This window comes from Gopherus flavomarginatus, chromosome 1 (genome assembly GCF_025201925.1).
Source record: "Gopherus flavomarginatus isolate rGopFla2 chromosome 1, rGopFla2.mat.asm, whole genome shotgun sequence".
NCBI lineage: Eukaryota > Metazoa > Chordata > Testudines > Testudinidae > Gopherus > Gopherus flavomarginatus.
This window is the reverse complement of record NC_066617.1, coordinates 200,409,449-200,421,532: the sequence shown is the minus strand read 5'-3', so window position 1 is coordinate 200,421,532 and position 12,084 is coordinate 200,409,449. Positions and strand designations below refer to the sequence as shown.

The 12,084-nt window shown below is 38.9% G+C and overlaps 1 protein-coding gene across 1 annotated transcript in view; it reads left to right on the top strand.

The window, feature by feature from the left end:
• The window catches only part of TIAM1 (TIAM Rac1 associated GEF 1), a 261,857-nt gene extending 250,282 nt beyond the window's left edge, over positions 1-11,575 (top strand). The window contains 5 exon segments of the mRNA XM_050937175.1: positions 1,250-1,308; positions 5,450-5,552; positions 6,350-6,437; positions 7,341-7,513; positions 9,312-11,575. Coding sequence (XP_050793132.1) covers positions 1,250-1,308; positions 5,450-5,552; positions 6,350-6,437; positions 7,341-7,513; positions 9,312-9,796 — 908 coding nt within the window. The 3' untranslated portion in view covers positions 9,797-11,575.
• Positions 11,576-12,084: the final 509 nt, after the last annotated feature.

The following is a 12,084-nucleotide window of genomic DNA, read 5'->3' as shown; positions in this document are numbered from 1 at the left end:
AGGGTTAAGAAGCTCAAATAACCTGGTTGGCACCTGACCAAAAGAACCAATAAGGGGAGAAGATGCTTTAAAATCTGTGGGGGAAAGTTTTTTGTGTTGTCTCTCTGTGTGTTCTCTCCTGGTCAGTGAGGAATCGGGGCAGGGAAAATACATGTCCAAAGCCATACCTGAACTAAGCATCTAAGATTACAAATCCTAAGTAATAGGAAGAAAATGCATTAGCTTATCTTTTGTTTTAGCTTGTGAATTGTCCCTATGCTAAGAGGGAGGTTTATTCCTGGTTTTTTTTTTTTTTTGTAACTTATAAGTTTTGCCTAGAGGGGAATTCTCTGTTTTGAATCTTATTACCCTGTGAAATTACCTTCCATCTTTATAATAAAGAAAAAGAAGCACCTCTGTAAAATCAAGTTCTGTTCTTTTAAGAATCTTATTGGGTTTTAGTGTCATAAAAACCCAAAAGTCTGGTCTGCTCACCTTGTTTACCTATTTGGTTGATATATTATTCTCAAGCCTCTCCAGGAAAGGGGGTGAAGGGCTTGGGGGCATATTTTGGGGGAAACAGGAAAAGGACCACTTGGAATTCCTGAATCTTTGTCTAACTCACTTGGTGGTGGCAGCAGTACCCATCCAAGGACAAGGAAAGATTTGTGCCTTGGGGAAATTTTTAAGCTAAGCTGGTAGAAATAAGCTTGGGGGTCTTTCATGCAGGTCCCTACATCTGTACCCCAGAGTGGGGAGGGAACCCTGACAAGTGCCTAGCTCAATGAGGCCCTGATCCATGATTGGGGGCTCCCAGGCACTACTGTAGTACTAATAATACACCAACCACTCAGTGGGCTTAGCCAGATTGATTTAAAACACACAACAAAACATTTTATTTCAGATAGAATCCTGTAATTTGCAAACATGTCATTGTGTGTGTGTGAGTAACCATTTAAAGAACAGTTAACTTATGAATTCTGTAACATCAAAGCCACCTTAGAATTTACACAACAGTTAACTTCTCCTGGGGGTAAGGGAGGATGAGAATAATACAGGAACATGGAGTTCTTTATAATTATCCTCTTGCTCTTTTCCCCTCCTCGCCCTTGACTGAAACAAAGGCTTACCAGGAATGTGTATGATCTTGTCATGATTAATGGTGTGTGTCTGACTTCTGTGTGCGCTTGGGCTTTACAGGAGACAAAGGTACAGGGACGATTACTGACTGGGTTTTTTTTTTTTTTGTTCTTTTTAAATCTTTCTCTAGTGTTCAAAACTGCTGTTGTCCTTGTATACAAAGATGGTTCCAAACAGAAGAAGAAACTTGTAAGTTTTTTGTTGCTACTTTGAATATGTATTAGGGGATCCAAAATGAGCAAGGCCAAGATTTTCTAATTATATGTAGCCACTGAAATGGTTTACATGTACAAATATTGATTAGCTAATCTTTTTACGTCGTTGTGCATGTAGGTTGTAAAGATTTTACAATCAGGTAGTCCCCCAGTCAGGTTAAACATGTAACTTCCTTTCTGATTTGCAAATTGGAATTTGACCTGTGTCAGTGTGAATGGAGTCAATTTACGAATTTGTTGAAGTGCCAGTTAGATTTTAAAGCTACAGTCAAACAACTAGCTTTGCCCATTTGATCAGTGGGAGTGTAGCCAATATTGGGATAGCATTTAATTAGGATAACTCCTTCTTACACTGTTCTGGGCCACTGTGTTTAATAAGGTAAGTTCTCAGAAAGGAAGGCTGGTCTGAGTCCAGGGAGTACTAGTTTACTAACTTCTAACAGTAGGTTCTCTTCAGAACAGCACTTAGGCTTGGACAAAATTCTCAAATCAGGACATTTGGTGTTCTTGCCTTTGACTGGTTGCCTTTGACTTCTTGACTGGTTGCCAAGATCATCAATCCAGTGTAGATTCAACAAATACTTGAGGGCATGTACTGAACACACATACACATGCAAGCAATTGTCATAGAACAGAATTGAGGTCAAGCAGTTATACCAGAAAACAAAAAATACAAATATCCAAAGTTTTTATTGCATTCACTTATAATTCTCCATTATCAGTTCTTTATCTCTAATAAATACACTTACCACAGTTGAAGTAATTCCCCAAGGAAGAGAGTTGCACTTTGCCTTAAGGCAGTCTTAGAAATGTGGTCCCTGCTGTATTTAATGTTTGATATGAAATGGACTAGTTTTAAAGTACTAGAAATAATTGCTTAAAGGTATAGTTTTAAAACTCTCTAGGCCAAAGTAGTATCATAAGCAGGTTTTCCCCTTTGTTTAGGGCACTACTTTGTTAAAATCCAAATCCAGTTTTTTGAGGTCTCACTAGAAACAGTGTAGACTTTACCAAGGAACTTTTGTTACTTATCTTAAAGAACAAAATATCTGAAATGAAATCTCACTGCTTTTTCTCAACCGTGTGACCCTGGGAAAGGGGAGGGTTTGCCGTGTGGCTGGGTCTTAGTGTCAACAGCACTCCTAGATTCTGCAGCTGCTTTTGTGATTTCGGTGAACTCTGGAGTGCCACTTGCTGACCTCCTTCTACATCCTGGTTTCAGGGGTTGCTGGAGGGTGGCTGCCCTCTTGATTCTGTTTGGGTGCTTTTCAAACTGCTTTCAGCTGTTTCTTTGCAGCTTCTATTGATATCCAGTAAAAGGTGTTAGTGTATAACAAATTCCTTCCCTCCTTTTCTTGTCTGGAGGGTTCCTATTTCTTTCATCTCAAGGACTATACTTCTGTTATCCAAATGTTAATTGAAAATCTCACCCCTCCCTTTGAAATATACAAAGAAAATTAAAAAGCTATATACCATTTTGGTGCTTATCTTTGAGTACTCCTTGTGACATACAACTCATGTATTTCCAGAATGCAGCAATCATTTATAGTTCCTCTAAATTTAGTGGACTTAGTAAATTCCTTGATTTATATCCAATATCTTTGCATCCTTTGGGGCTACAAGAGACATTACCTTAAAGGAACAAGAGAGAGAGATAGCGGAGTCACAAAACAGTTAAATGCACAGTTTCTAATTTGGCTTGAAAATATTTTATTTATATCTAAAGATAAATCTTTAAAAATCTGGTAGAATGTGTGTGGGGAGCAGCATTTTAATATGTGGTTCTGGGTGGTTTTATGGCATTCTGGTTGTGGTGGCAGTTCCGCCTTTTATTTTAAATTGTAATAGTTACATTAATTAAAAAAAATCTTCAAAATGAACAAAACTTCTGGAAACCATTATCTTTATGCAGGGAATACTTGCTGTGCAGCATAATCCAAGAATAGCTATTATAGAAACGTGAACCATCTTTGGGGATAGGAGCAGTAAAAATAATCAATTCTCTAACTAATATAGATAGCTGCATGGTGCAATAGGTTAGTAGCCTATCTAGTAGGTCAAAAATACTTCAAGTATAGCGTACGTGTATAATTTACATAGTGCCATAGGTGTATTTGGTTCTGCCTCCTTACTGTTTTTTGTTTGTGCTTCAAGTTAAAGTTTTAATAAAAGTAACAACAACAAAATGCCATTATTGCCTTATTAAAGTACCCATAATAGTGACAAGGCCAGACATGCCTATGACACTAGTGCTGTGAAATCTTAGAAATATGTAGTGTGATCCTTTTTTGATTAAATGTGGGGGAGGTGGGCTTCATGCAGGTCCTAAAATAGCAAGGGTCCTGGTAATGTGAAAGAGGGTGGTTAAATAAAAGATGCTTATGGGGTATGATGGTAGTTGGATATCTAATGTTCATTCATGAGTAACTTCTCTATGCCATATGATACTAACTAAAAACTCAAAGTGCATAAACACAGTACTGTATACTTGTGTTGGCTTTCATAGCTACAAGGGGGGAGAGATTCCATCCCTGTGTCATTGAGACTCTCTTGCCTAGTAAGGACTGACAATAGTTCTCATTTAAACATTGCAGTTCTTATTCTTGGAGTGATAAGATTCTTTAGCTAACATCTCTGAAATATGGATTGTTGGCTTCCTACTCTGCTCACCCTGCCTGTTTGCTCAATGTGCATCTTGTAACCCAGTTCTGTATCCTTGCTGGGATAGGGTGTTTCCTTGATTAAAGGGCAGAGAGAACTTTGTGACTAATGTATTCAAGGCATATTTGACATCTCTAAACTTTACCCCTTCTGAAATCATGAACCACGTTAAATGTAATGCCTTTCTTCTGTATGGCTTTCATCAGTCACTGTAATGGCTAGTGAATGTAAAACATGGGCTTCAGTACTAGACTTTGGTTTGTGTACACATCATCACCACTGAGTAAATGTTGGTTGCTTGCAGTTACGTAGGCCTCAATCTAGCTAAACATTCAAATGTGTTGTCTTTAGAATCAGTGGGATTGCAGTTGCATAACTTTAAACACATTGCTGCACTAAGGCCATAGTTTACTGTTTTGGGGCCAGTCGCATTGGTTATTAATGCTGGTTCCCAACTGACATAGTATAGAGACAATATTGGTGTGAGATGATGGTTTTTGAGTTGAGAAGAATTTTTGGAAGGAGGATAGAGTGGGCAAACCTATTTTGTGCAGAATGATAGTCTTTGTGGAAGTTAATGTGCTTAATTGCTATCCATGAGCCAAGAAATAGCAAACCACCTCCAGGTAGTGTTACCTGAGGATATTTGAACTCACAACTATGGGTTCAAATAACACACACTTTTTTTAGATAATTTTAGGAAATTAATGAGCGACACAGCACCTCTGATAACTGGTACACAAGTTTGCTTGTATTTAAAATGTTTTGTTCGAGTCTAAAGCACACATTTAAAAGAGCAATAGCCTGGGTAACTATATCTGGGGTACTCTAAGTTTGAGATGGTGTTAAGTGGTCATCCACTGGGAAGTTGGATGTCAGTTTGTTTAGCTCATTGAAATTTTTTTCTCTTTAAATTGCACATTTTGACTAATTTTTGTAGCAGTTGCTTAAAACAAAATACATGACTTATAGTAATCCCCAAGGGTTAACAATTTTTTTTAGCCTTAGCAAAAAAAAGTAACTTTACTTATTAGCAAAGTAACTTCTAGCAAGAAACTTATGGTCACAGACACCCAGATCCAGGGTTAGCTATTTATATTTTTTATGAATTTATTTTTTATTAAAGCAGTTGTTGTTTTGTTTGCTTAGGCAAACACCAGATTATTCCTGACTACATGATGGTCTTGCTTTCCGATAATGGTGGGCTGAGTACACAAAATGGCTGCAGTTATGTCAAGTCCAGCTCTGTTGTAACATTAGTGTGAAGTTTGTTTTTTTTTTTTTGAGGTGTTGAGAACTGATCATTGTGGCATGGTGACATTTTGTCTCTACTTCCTTCCCGTGACCTAATATTCATAAAACTTCTTCATAGGCATTTCTATGGTTCCTACCACCAAAAAATACCAAGCCTCTGAATTCCTAGTGTAAACTTTCCTGACTCTCTTTTGATTCAGGGAGGATCACATAGGGCTTCAATTTACGAAGACTGGGACCCATTCCGTTTTCGGCACATGATTCCCTTAGAAGCTCTGCAGGTTCGCGCACTAGCAAGTGCAGGTAATGTTGAAATGTATTCATAAGTCTGTTAAAGTGCCCATCCAACATATGCTCTTTATGGGAGGGGTGTGTGTGGTGTTTGATTTATATAACAAACAAACAAGTTCTAAAACTGACTTTGTGTTTCTCTACCTCCCATTTTGTTTCTCTCCTCTTCCGCCTTCTAGTGGGTTGTAAGAGGAGAGAAGGCAAAAGCTGTACTTGAAAACTGTGGAAAACTCTCCAAGAAAAGAGTTTTGGGTTTCAAAGTTTGAATCTTTGTTTGTGGACAATACTTTGCGTTTCAAATAAAACAAACACTCACTCTGGCCAAAGGCCGTGTAACCACTTTGCTGTTGCTACCAGAGAAAATCTTTAGGCCTAGATTTATATACTTCAGGGAGGTCTGTTTGCCTCAATAAAGCCTGTGTGGAAGACGATGCAGCTGCAGAACTATGTACACTGTGAAAATGATAAATAAGTTCAGACTTAACAAAACTAGGTGTATAATAGTTATCTTGGGAATTTTAAAAGTCTTTAAATTGTGGAGGGTTATGAAAAGTCTTTGACCTTAATGGTTTAATTTTTATTGTCGGGTATGTAACTCTGTGTGACCAAGTGTAGGAGTCATAACCAAGTGCCCTTCTGCTAGGATTTGTGATCAATTTATGTTCTAGGATACCTTTTTAAATTTAATAAAACTGTTTTTTCTCATGGTTAGAGTACATCTCAATTCTAGTTGAAATTACAACATAATGTGGACCCCCATATATAAGTAAGTAGTATAACATGGTACAAAAGGTTCTCCATCTCTCTAGATGCAGAGACCAATTCTGTGTGCGAGATTGTTCATGTTAAATCCGAGTCCGAAGGCAGACCAGAGAGAACATTCCACCTCTGCTGTAGGTGAGCGTGCTTCCATGTGTTCTATTGTTGCTGGATTTCTAGATGCTAATCATTCTTAAAAGAAATACAGGCCACATGATGATAGCACAAGATATTTACAACTTTTACTAGTTCTACCAGCAAAGGATTCTCATTAAACAGAACAAAGCCATACTTAATGAATACTGAAGCTTTACAGGAATATTTTTTTCACTTGCAAATTTGCCCCCAGCCATTGAATTCTGTATGCAAATTTTGTTTTTAATACTGCGTGCACTGTAATCGAGCGTTTGTCAGAACGCCAGGCAGCTGCAGAAGTGTCCAGTTTGGTCAATGCTTTCCATGCTGGCAAGGCTTGACTCCCACCGTTAAGGGGCTTCGAACAAAGTACAATGCCATGTTAAAATATTGTCTATCAAATCTGTATATTTAAAAGGGTTAACCCTTACTTCAGAATTTTGTTTACCATTTGTAGTTTTTTTTTAAATTGATAGAAGTCCCTGCTGAGCTGATATTAAAAATAGTTCAACCTGCTGTCTAGATGAGATTTGCATGAATTCTGCGTAGTCTGTCCAATGCAAGCACACAATATGTGAGATTACATTAGCTGCACTACGTTTGCCAAATAAGTGAGGAGCTGGCATCAGAGGAAAAGGAAGAAGAGAGGTAGACAGTACTTCCATAATGCAGAATGCTTGTTTCCTTGGACGTGGTTTAAACTTGCACAGATTTAACAATGCAAGATGTACATTATAAACTCTTGATTTGAAAACTTTATATTAGAATGACAGGGAAAGGCAGGCAGAGCAATTCATTTTCTTTCAGTACTGGTGTTGATTTATCTTGCTCTGTCACATACATGAAGGAATTATGGATCTCTTGTGAGCTTGTGCCCTAACTTTTTTTTTTTTTTCCTGTTTTCAGTTCCCCAGACCACAGAAAGGATTTTCTGAAGGCTGTGCACTCCATTCTACGTGATAAGCACAGAAGGCAGCTTCTTAAAACTGAAAGTCTGCCCTCATCCCAACAATATGTTCCTTTTGGAGGGAAAAGACTGTGTGCTCTAAAAGGTGCAAGGCCAGCAATGAACAGGGCAGGTACTGTAAGGATGCAGACTTTCAAGGTCCCACTGACCCCAGCACCACTGTAGGTCACATTGGAGTTATAATATTTATTACCCATAGATCAGGGTTAGTGTTGCATCTGATCTGCCTTCATATCCCTATAAGAGCCTTAACAAGTGCCTCCATTTATACCACTCTTCACTCAAGGTTCAACATCAGAGCAATGATCCTTCTGGTGTAGGAGGCCCAAATGGGACACCTTTCAGTTTCAATCAACTGTACGTTTTAATCTGCCAAATGGGTTGCAGTTGGATAAAGCTTTTGTAGCAAAAATATGTATAGGATTTCTGCAGATGACCAGTAGTGGTTTAAAACAAAACCAACTCCCAAAGTGTCTCAAGCTCATAACCTCAAATCTTCAGCAGGGTTTGAAATGAGTTCTGCTTCATGTGTCCTCCATTTCTCCTTTTTCCACCTCTATTGGGAGTGGGCATTTGTCCTCATCAAATCTCAGGTGCACTGGATTAAATGGTCTGTCTTAAAATGTGGACTTAATTTTCAGTTGACTTCAGGCAAAACACACACACAAAAATCACAGGGAAAAGCAGGTTAGTGTTTGGCAAACACTAAACAAAGGAGGGAAGAAACCTGCTTCTAAATATACTTTTTCTGCTCATTAGATCCAGATAACCAGGCTTCTGTTCCTCCTCTGTAACAAGCAAGCCACACCAATAACATTCACAGCATGGCTTCTCACAGAGGCTAGGAAAGGGATTTCACACATTTTAAGATTCAAAGGCAGCCCAAAAGGTATCTAATTTGTACCACAGTGCTTCAATCATCTCATGAGGCTCCATATGCTTGAAATGTCAGTCATCTTTTAGGTGGGTTTGTCTAGTCATTCGCATGGTGGATGCAGTGGGGGAAACCTCATGCATTTCTCCCCTCCACTCCCCTCCCCAAGCTGGGCCCTTACTTGTAAATTTTTTTAACCCTAAATCCTGAGCTGATTTACTTGTGTTTTTTTGGGCTCAGGATAATGATTCTTTTCCCAAAGATGAATGCGTTTAATAGATGTGTACTGAAGGTGCCGTCAGTGAGGGGACAAACAACCTCCAAATCTCAACAGCCTACAGTGGAGCTATTGTGTGCACATAACACTGACATTTCTGCAGATCCTTCAGCTGGAGAATTCATCCTTTGCTCTGTCTGACGAGCCTCCTATGAAGATATTTCAACATGGAAGATGCCAAAATGCTATCTGAACTAGTCACAAAACTAGCAGACCAGTCTGATGCTGAAGATGGAACTTATGAAAGCAAGAGCCAGAAAATAGCCCAGCAATGATGGGGCACTTACACCTACATAAAGAGTAGGCGGCAACTCGTGTCTCAGCTCCGTCTAACTGCCTAGAATGATTCTACATCATTCCTGTGGAGGCACCACAATATTTTAGTCAGTTTTGGGACAAGCTGGGTTATTGCAGTCTATTAGCAGCAGGACATGGCTGGTGAGAAGCTTAGCTCTACTCATGCCTTTTCATGCTGGCTGCCTGACACCCACTTGGGAGGAACAGTAATTGTGGCCCATTATCTCAATTTGTGGATCTAAGAAGCAGAAACTTTTTACAGCTGGCAAAAAAAATACCTGTTTCCATGAGAAGCTAAGTAAAGCACAACTTATTGATAGGGAGGAGTAGGTCATGCTGGGAAATCCTGATAGCTGGTGCCAAGGGATGTTAGGAAAGGGCAGTTGGAAGACTAGTTTTTTAGAGAGACTTTTTTACCTTGTGTAAAGCATGTGGGATTTTATCTTTTGTGTGTGTGTGCAGTGTCTGCCCCAAGCAAGTCTCTTGGGAGGAGGAGGCGGCGGCTGGCCCGAAACAGGTTTACCATTGACTCGGATGCTGTCTTCGAAAGCAGCCCTGAAAAAGAGTCCCAGCAGCCCACAGCCGGTGGGGACACTGACCGCTGGGTAGAGGAACAGTTTGACCTTGCTCAGTACGAGGAGCAGGAGGACATCAAAGAAACGGACATCCTCAGCGATGATGATGAGTACTGTGAGTCTACGAAAAGCACCACAGTTGACAGAGAACTTCAGGAGCAGTTGCAGGCTGCTTCCATTACAAGCAGCCAGTCATGTTGGGCAGAGAAAGCACGGCATGGAATGGGCACGCATGCTGCCAGAATGACTCAGTTGAAGAAGCAAGCTGCACTGTCTGGGATCAATGGCGGGGTGGAAAGTAGTAATGAAGAAGTCATCTGGGTTAGGCGTGAAGACTTTGTACCTAGCAGAAAACTGAACACTGAGCTCTAAACCTGTCACTTTCTCATTAGATGGTCTGTGTAGATATCTTCCCCCTCTGTCCCCCAATACATGCTGTGGAGCATGTTCCCTTAGCTTGCTCACACAGTTTCGGCAGCTGAGCCACTCTGAAGCTGTGCAGCCACATTTTAGGAACTTTTAAAAGGTGGGCAGGGAGTGTAAAAATTTTGAAATAAGCTGGAGTCCTATCTGTATATTACTAAGGGCTTTTAAACTTTTATTTATTCTAAAATGGGATGCATAATATCACTGGAGAACAAGTAACTGTCGGCATCTTACGTATGTGCAACTTAAATGATAGCACAATGAACAAAGGCTTTTGTATCTGTGACATGTCAATCAGAGGCTCATCTCCTTAATGAGGAAACTGCCTTTCTAATCTGTACAGCTGCAGTGTTCTTAATCTTTTCCCTTCTAAAAGACTATACCTTTATTTCAGGAGTGTGTGAGGAAAGTTTTTGAGATTTTGGTTGTGCTGCGTTCTCTTGGTGTGTCTGCTAATTTATTTTCAGTGTTGGAAGCTCTAATTTTACATAAAATTTTATAAAGTTGCCAAACTCTCGAAAGAGATCCAAATTTAACACTTGAAATTTTTTTTGTGCTTTTTACCTGAGATGCAGAGGCACAAATGGATAAGAATGTTAGTCTTACTTAAGATATGAGGCTAGCCTTTCAGAGGGTTCAGTAGGCTAGTTTTTATATTACATTAAAATATCAACTGGAAACTCCTGCTTAGGGATAACTGGAATTCAGTTACGTTAGAAATAATGTGACTGAATTACAAAGAGGGCTAAATTAATCCATGACTTCAGTGGAGTCATATCAGGGATGAATTTGGTCCATTATGACTGACAACGTTTGGGTTTAGGTGAGGGGGGGAATTTATGGCCAAAAACTGACCTCATCCAACTCTTAGCGTGGATGAAACTAGCATATGTATAAAATCCTTTGTAAAGGCTTTTTCCACTGCAATACACTATGAACAAAGTTCTAAATAAGCAAACCTCTCAAACCTTTTCAAGTATCTAAAACAGGGTAAAAAAATTTAGTGTTTTATAAGTAGGCTTCCAAATATTAAAGAGAAAATATAGCACTTTTAATTTTTTTAGATTTATATAGCGTTCCCATTTCACTTTCCACCTACAAAAGAGGAAGATAATGACATTTTCTTTGTATCTATTGATGTTTGACACATGAGTAGATACTTTGAAACCTGATATTTTATAAATAGCTTTAGGACTATATTTTATAAGATCAGCTGTGACTATATTTTGAAACATAAGTTGTTCCCCCCCAAAAAAAGATGTCTTGTGTCCTAGCCAGCATTTGTGCCCCTCTCTCTCCCCACCCCGCCACCAGCTGGTTACCAGTGCACTATACTTAGTCTTTTGAAAGCTTTCTTGTATCTGCTTTTGCTATCTTCTGACCTTTTTTTCTTTTCTTTTTCCTAAAAACTTTAGAAAGATTTCTATACCCTTTTATCATCACTTCATTGTTCTATATCATCTAAAGTCCATTGTGTCCCAATTTAGTAGAAAAGCAGAGGTTTTAGCTGTCCTACTGGAATACCGTCAGTTGGGAAAGACTGGAAAGTCTCTGGTGCTTGGGAGGGTGCCATTGTTCTTGTACATAATGTCATGACATGTCTATGTCAAAGGTTCTTGTATATTTCTTTTATAAGCTGAAAGAAGGTCTATTTTTATGTTTTTAGGTCTATGAATGGAACATTGTAAATGCCTGTCAAACAATAAAATACTGAAAACATCTGAATATTGTTGTGGTGGTGAAGGATTGGGTGTGAATGCACTAAGGACATCCCCTGTCACTTCTGCCTTGATCAAAAAGAGCAAGCTGTAACCAAAATCCAATAAATGGATTTCAGCTGTTCAGGGCTGCTTAATACTATTCCAGTGACCTGTAATGGTTTGGCTTGGCAAAAGTGAGATTTTTCTAAATCAAAATTATTTTAAAATTTTGATTTTAAATTTTTAGTTGTGGGAACTTATGGAGGATGAGAGTTGCACAACAAAGTTATTTTATAGACATTAAAACATATTGTCAACATGTCAAAAGTACTAGCCTTAAATCACACTCTCTAAGTTCAAGGAGCACTCACTGCCTAGCTGTAAACTTCAATTGTTGATTGAAATATTTCCATCAGCAATTGATGTGTACAGTGTAATTGAGGTTGAGTGTCATGCTGATAAACATCCAAGACCATTATAATATATCCTCCAACTTTGCTCCTTACAAAGGTGTATGTGCTCAATTTGAGTATC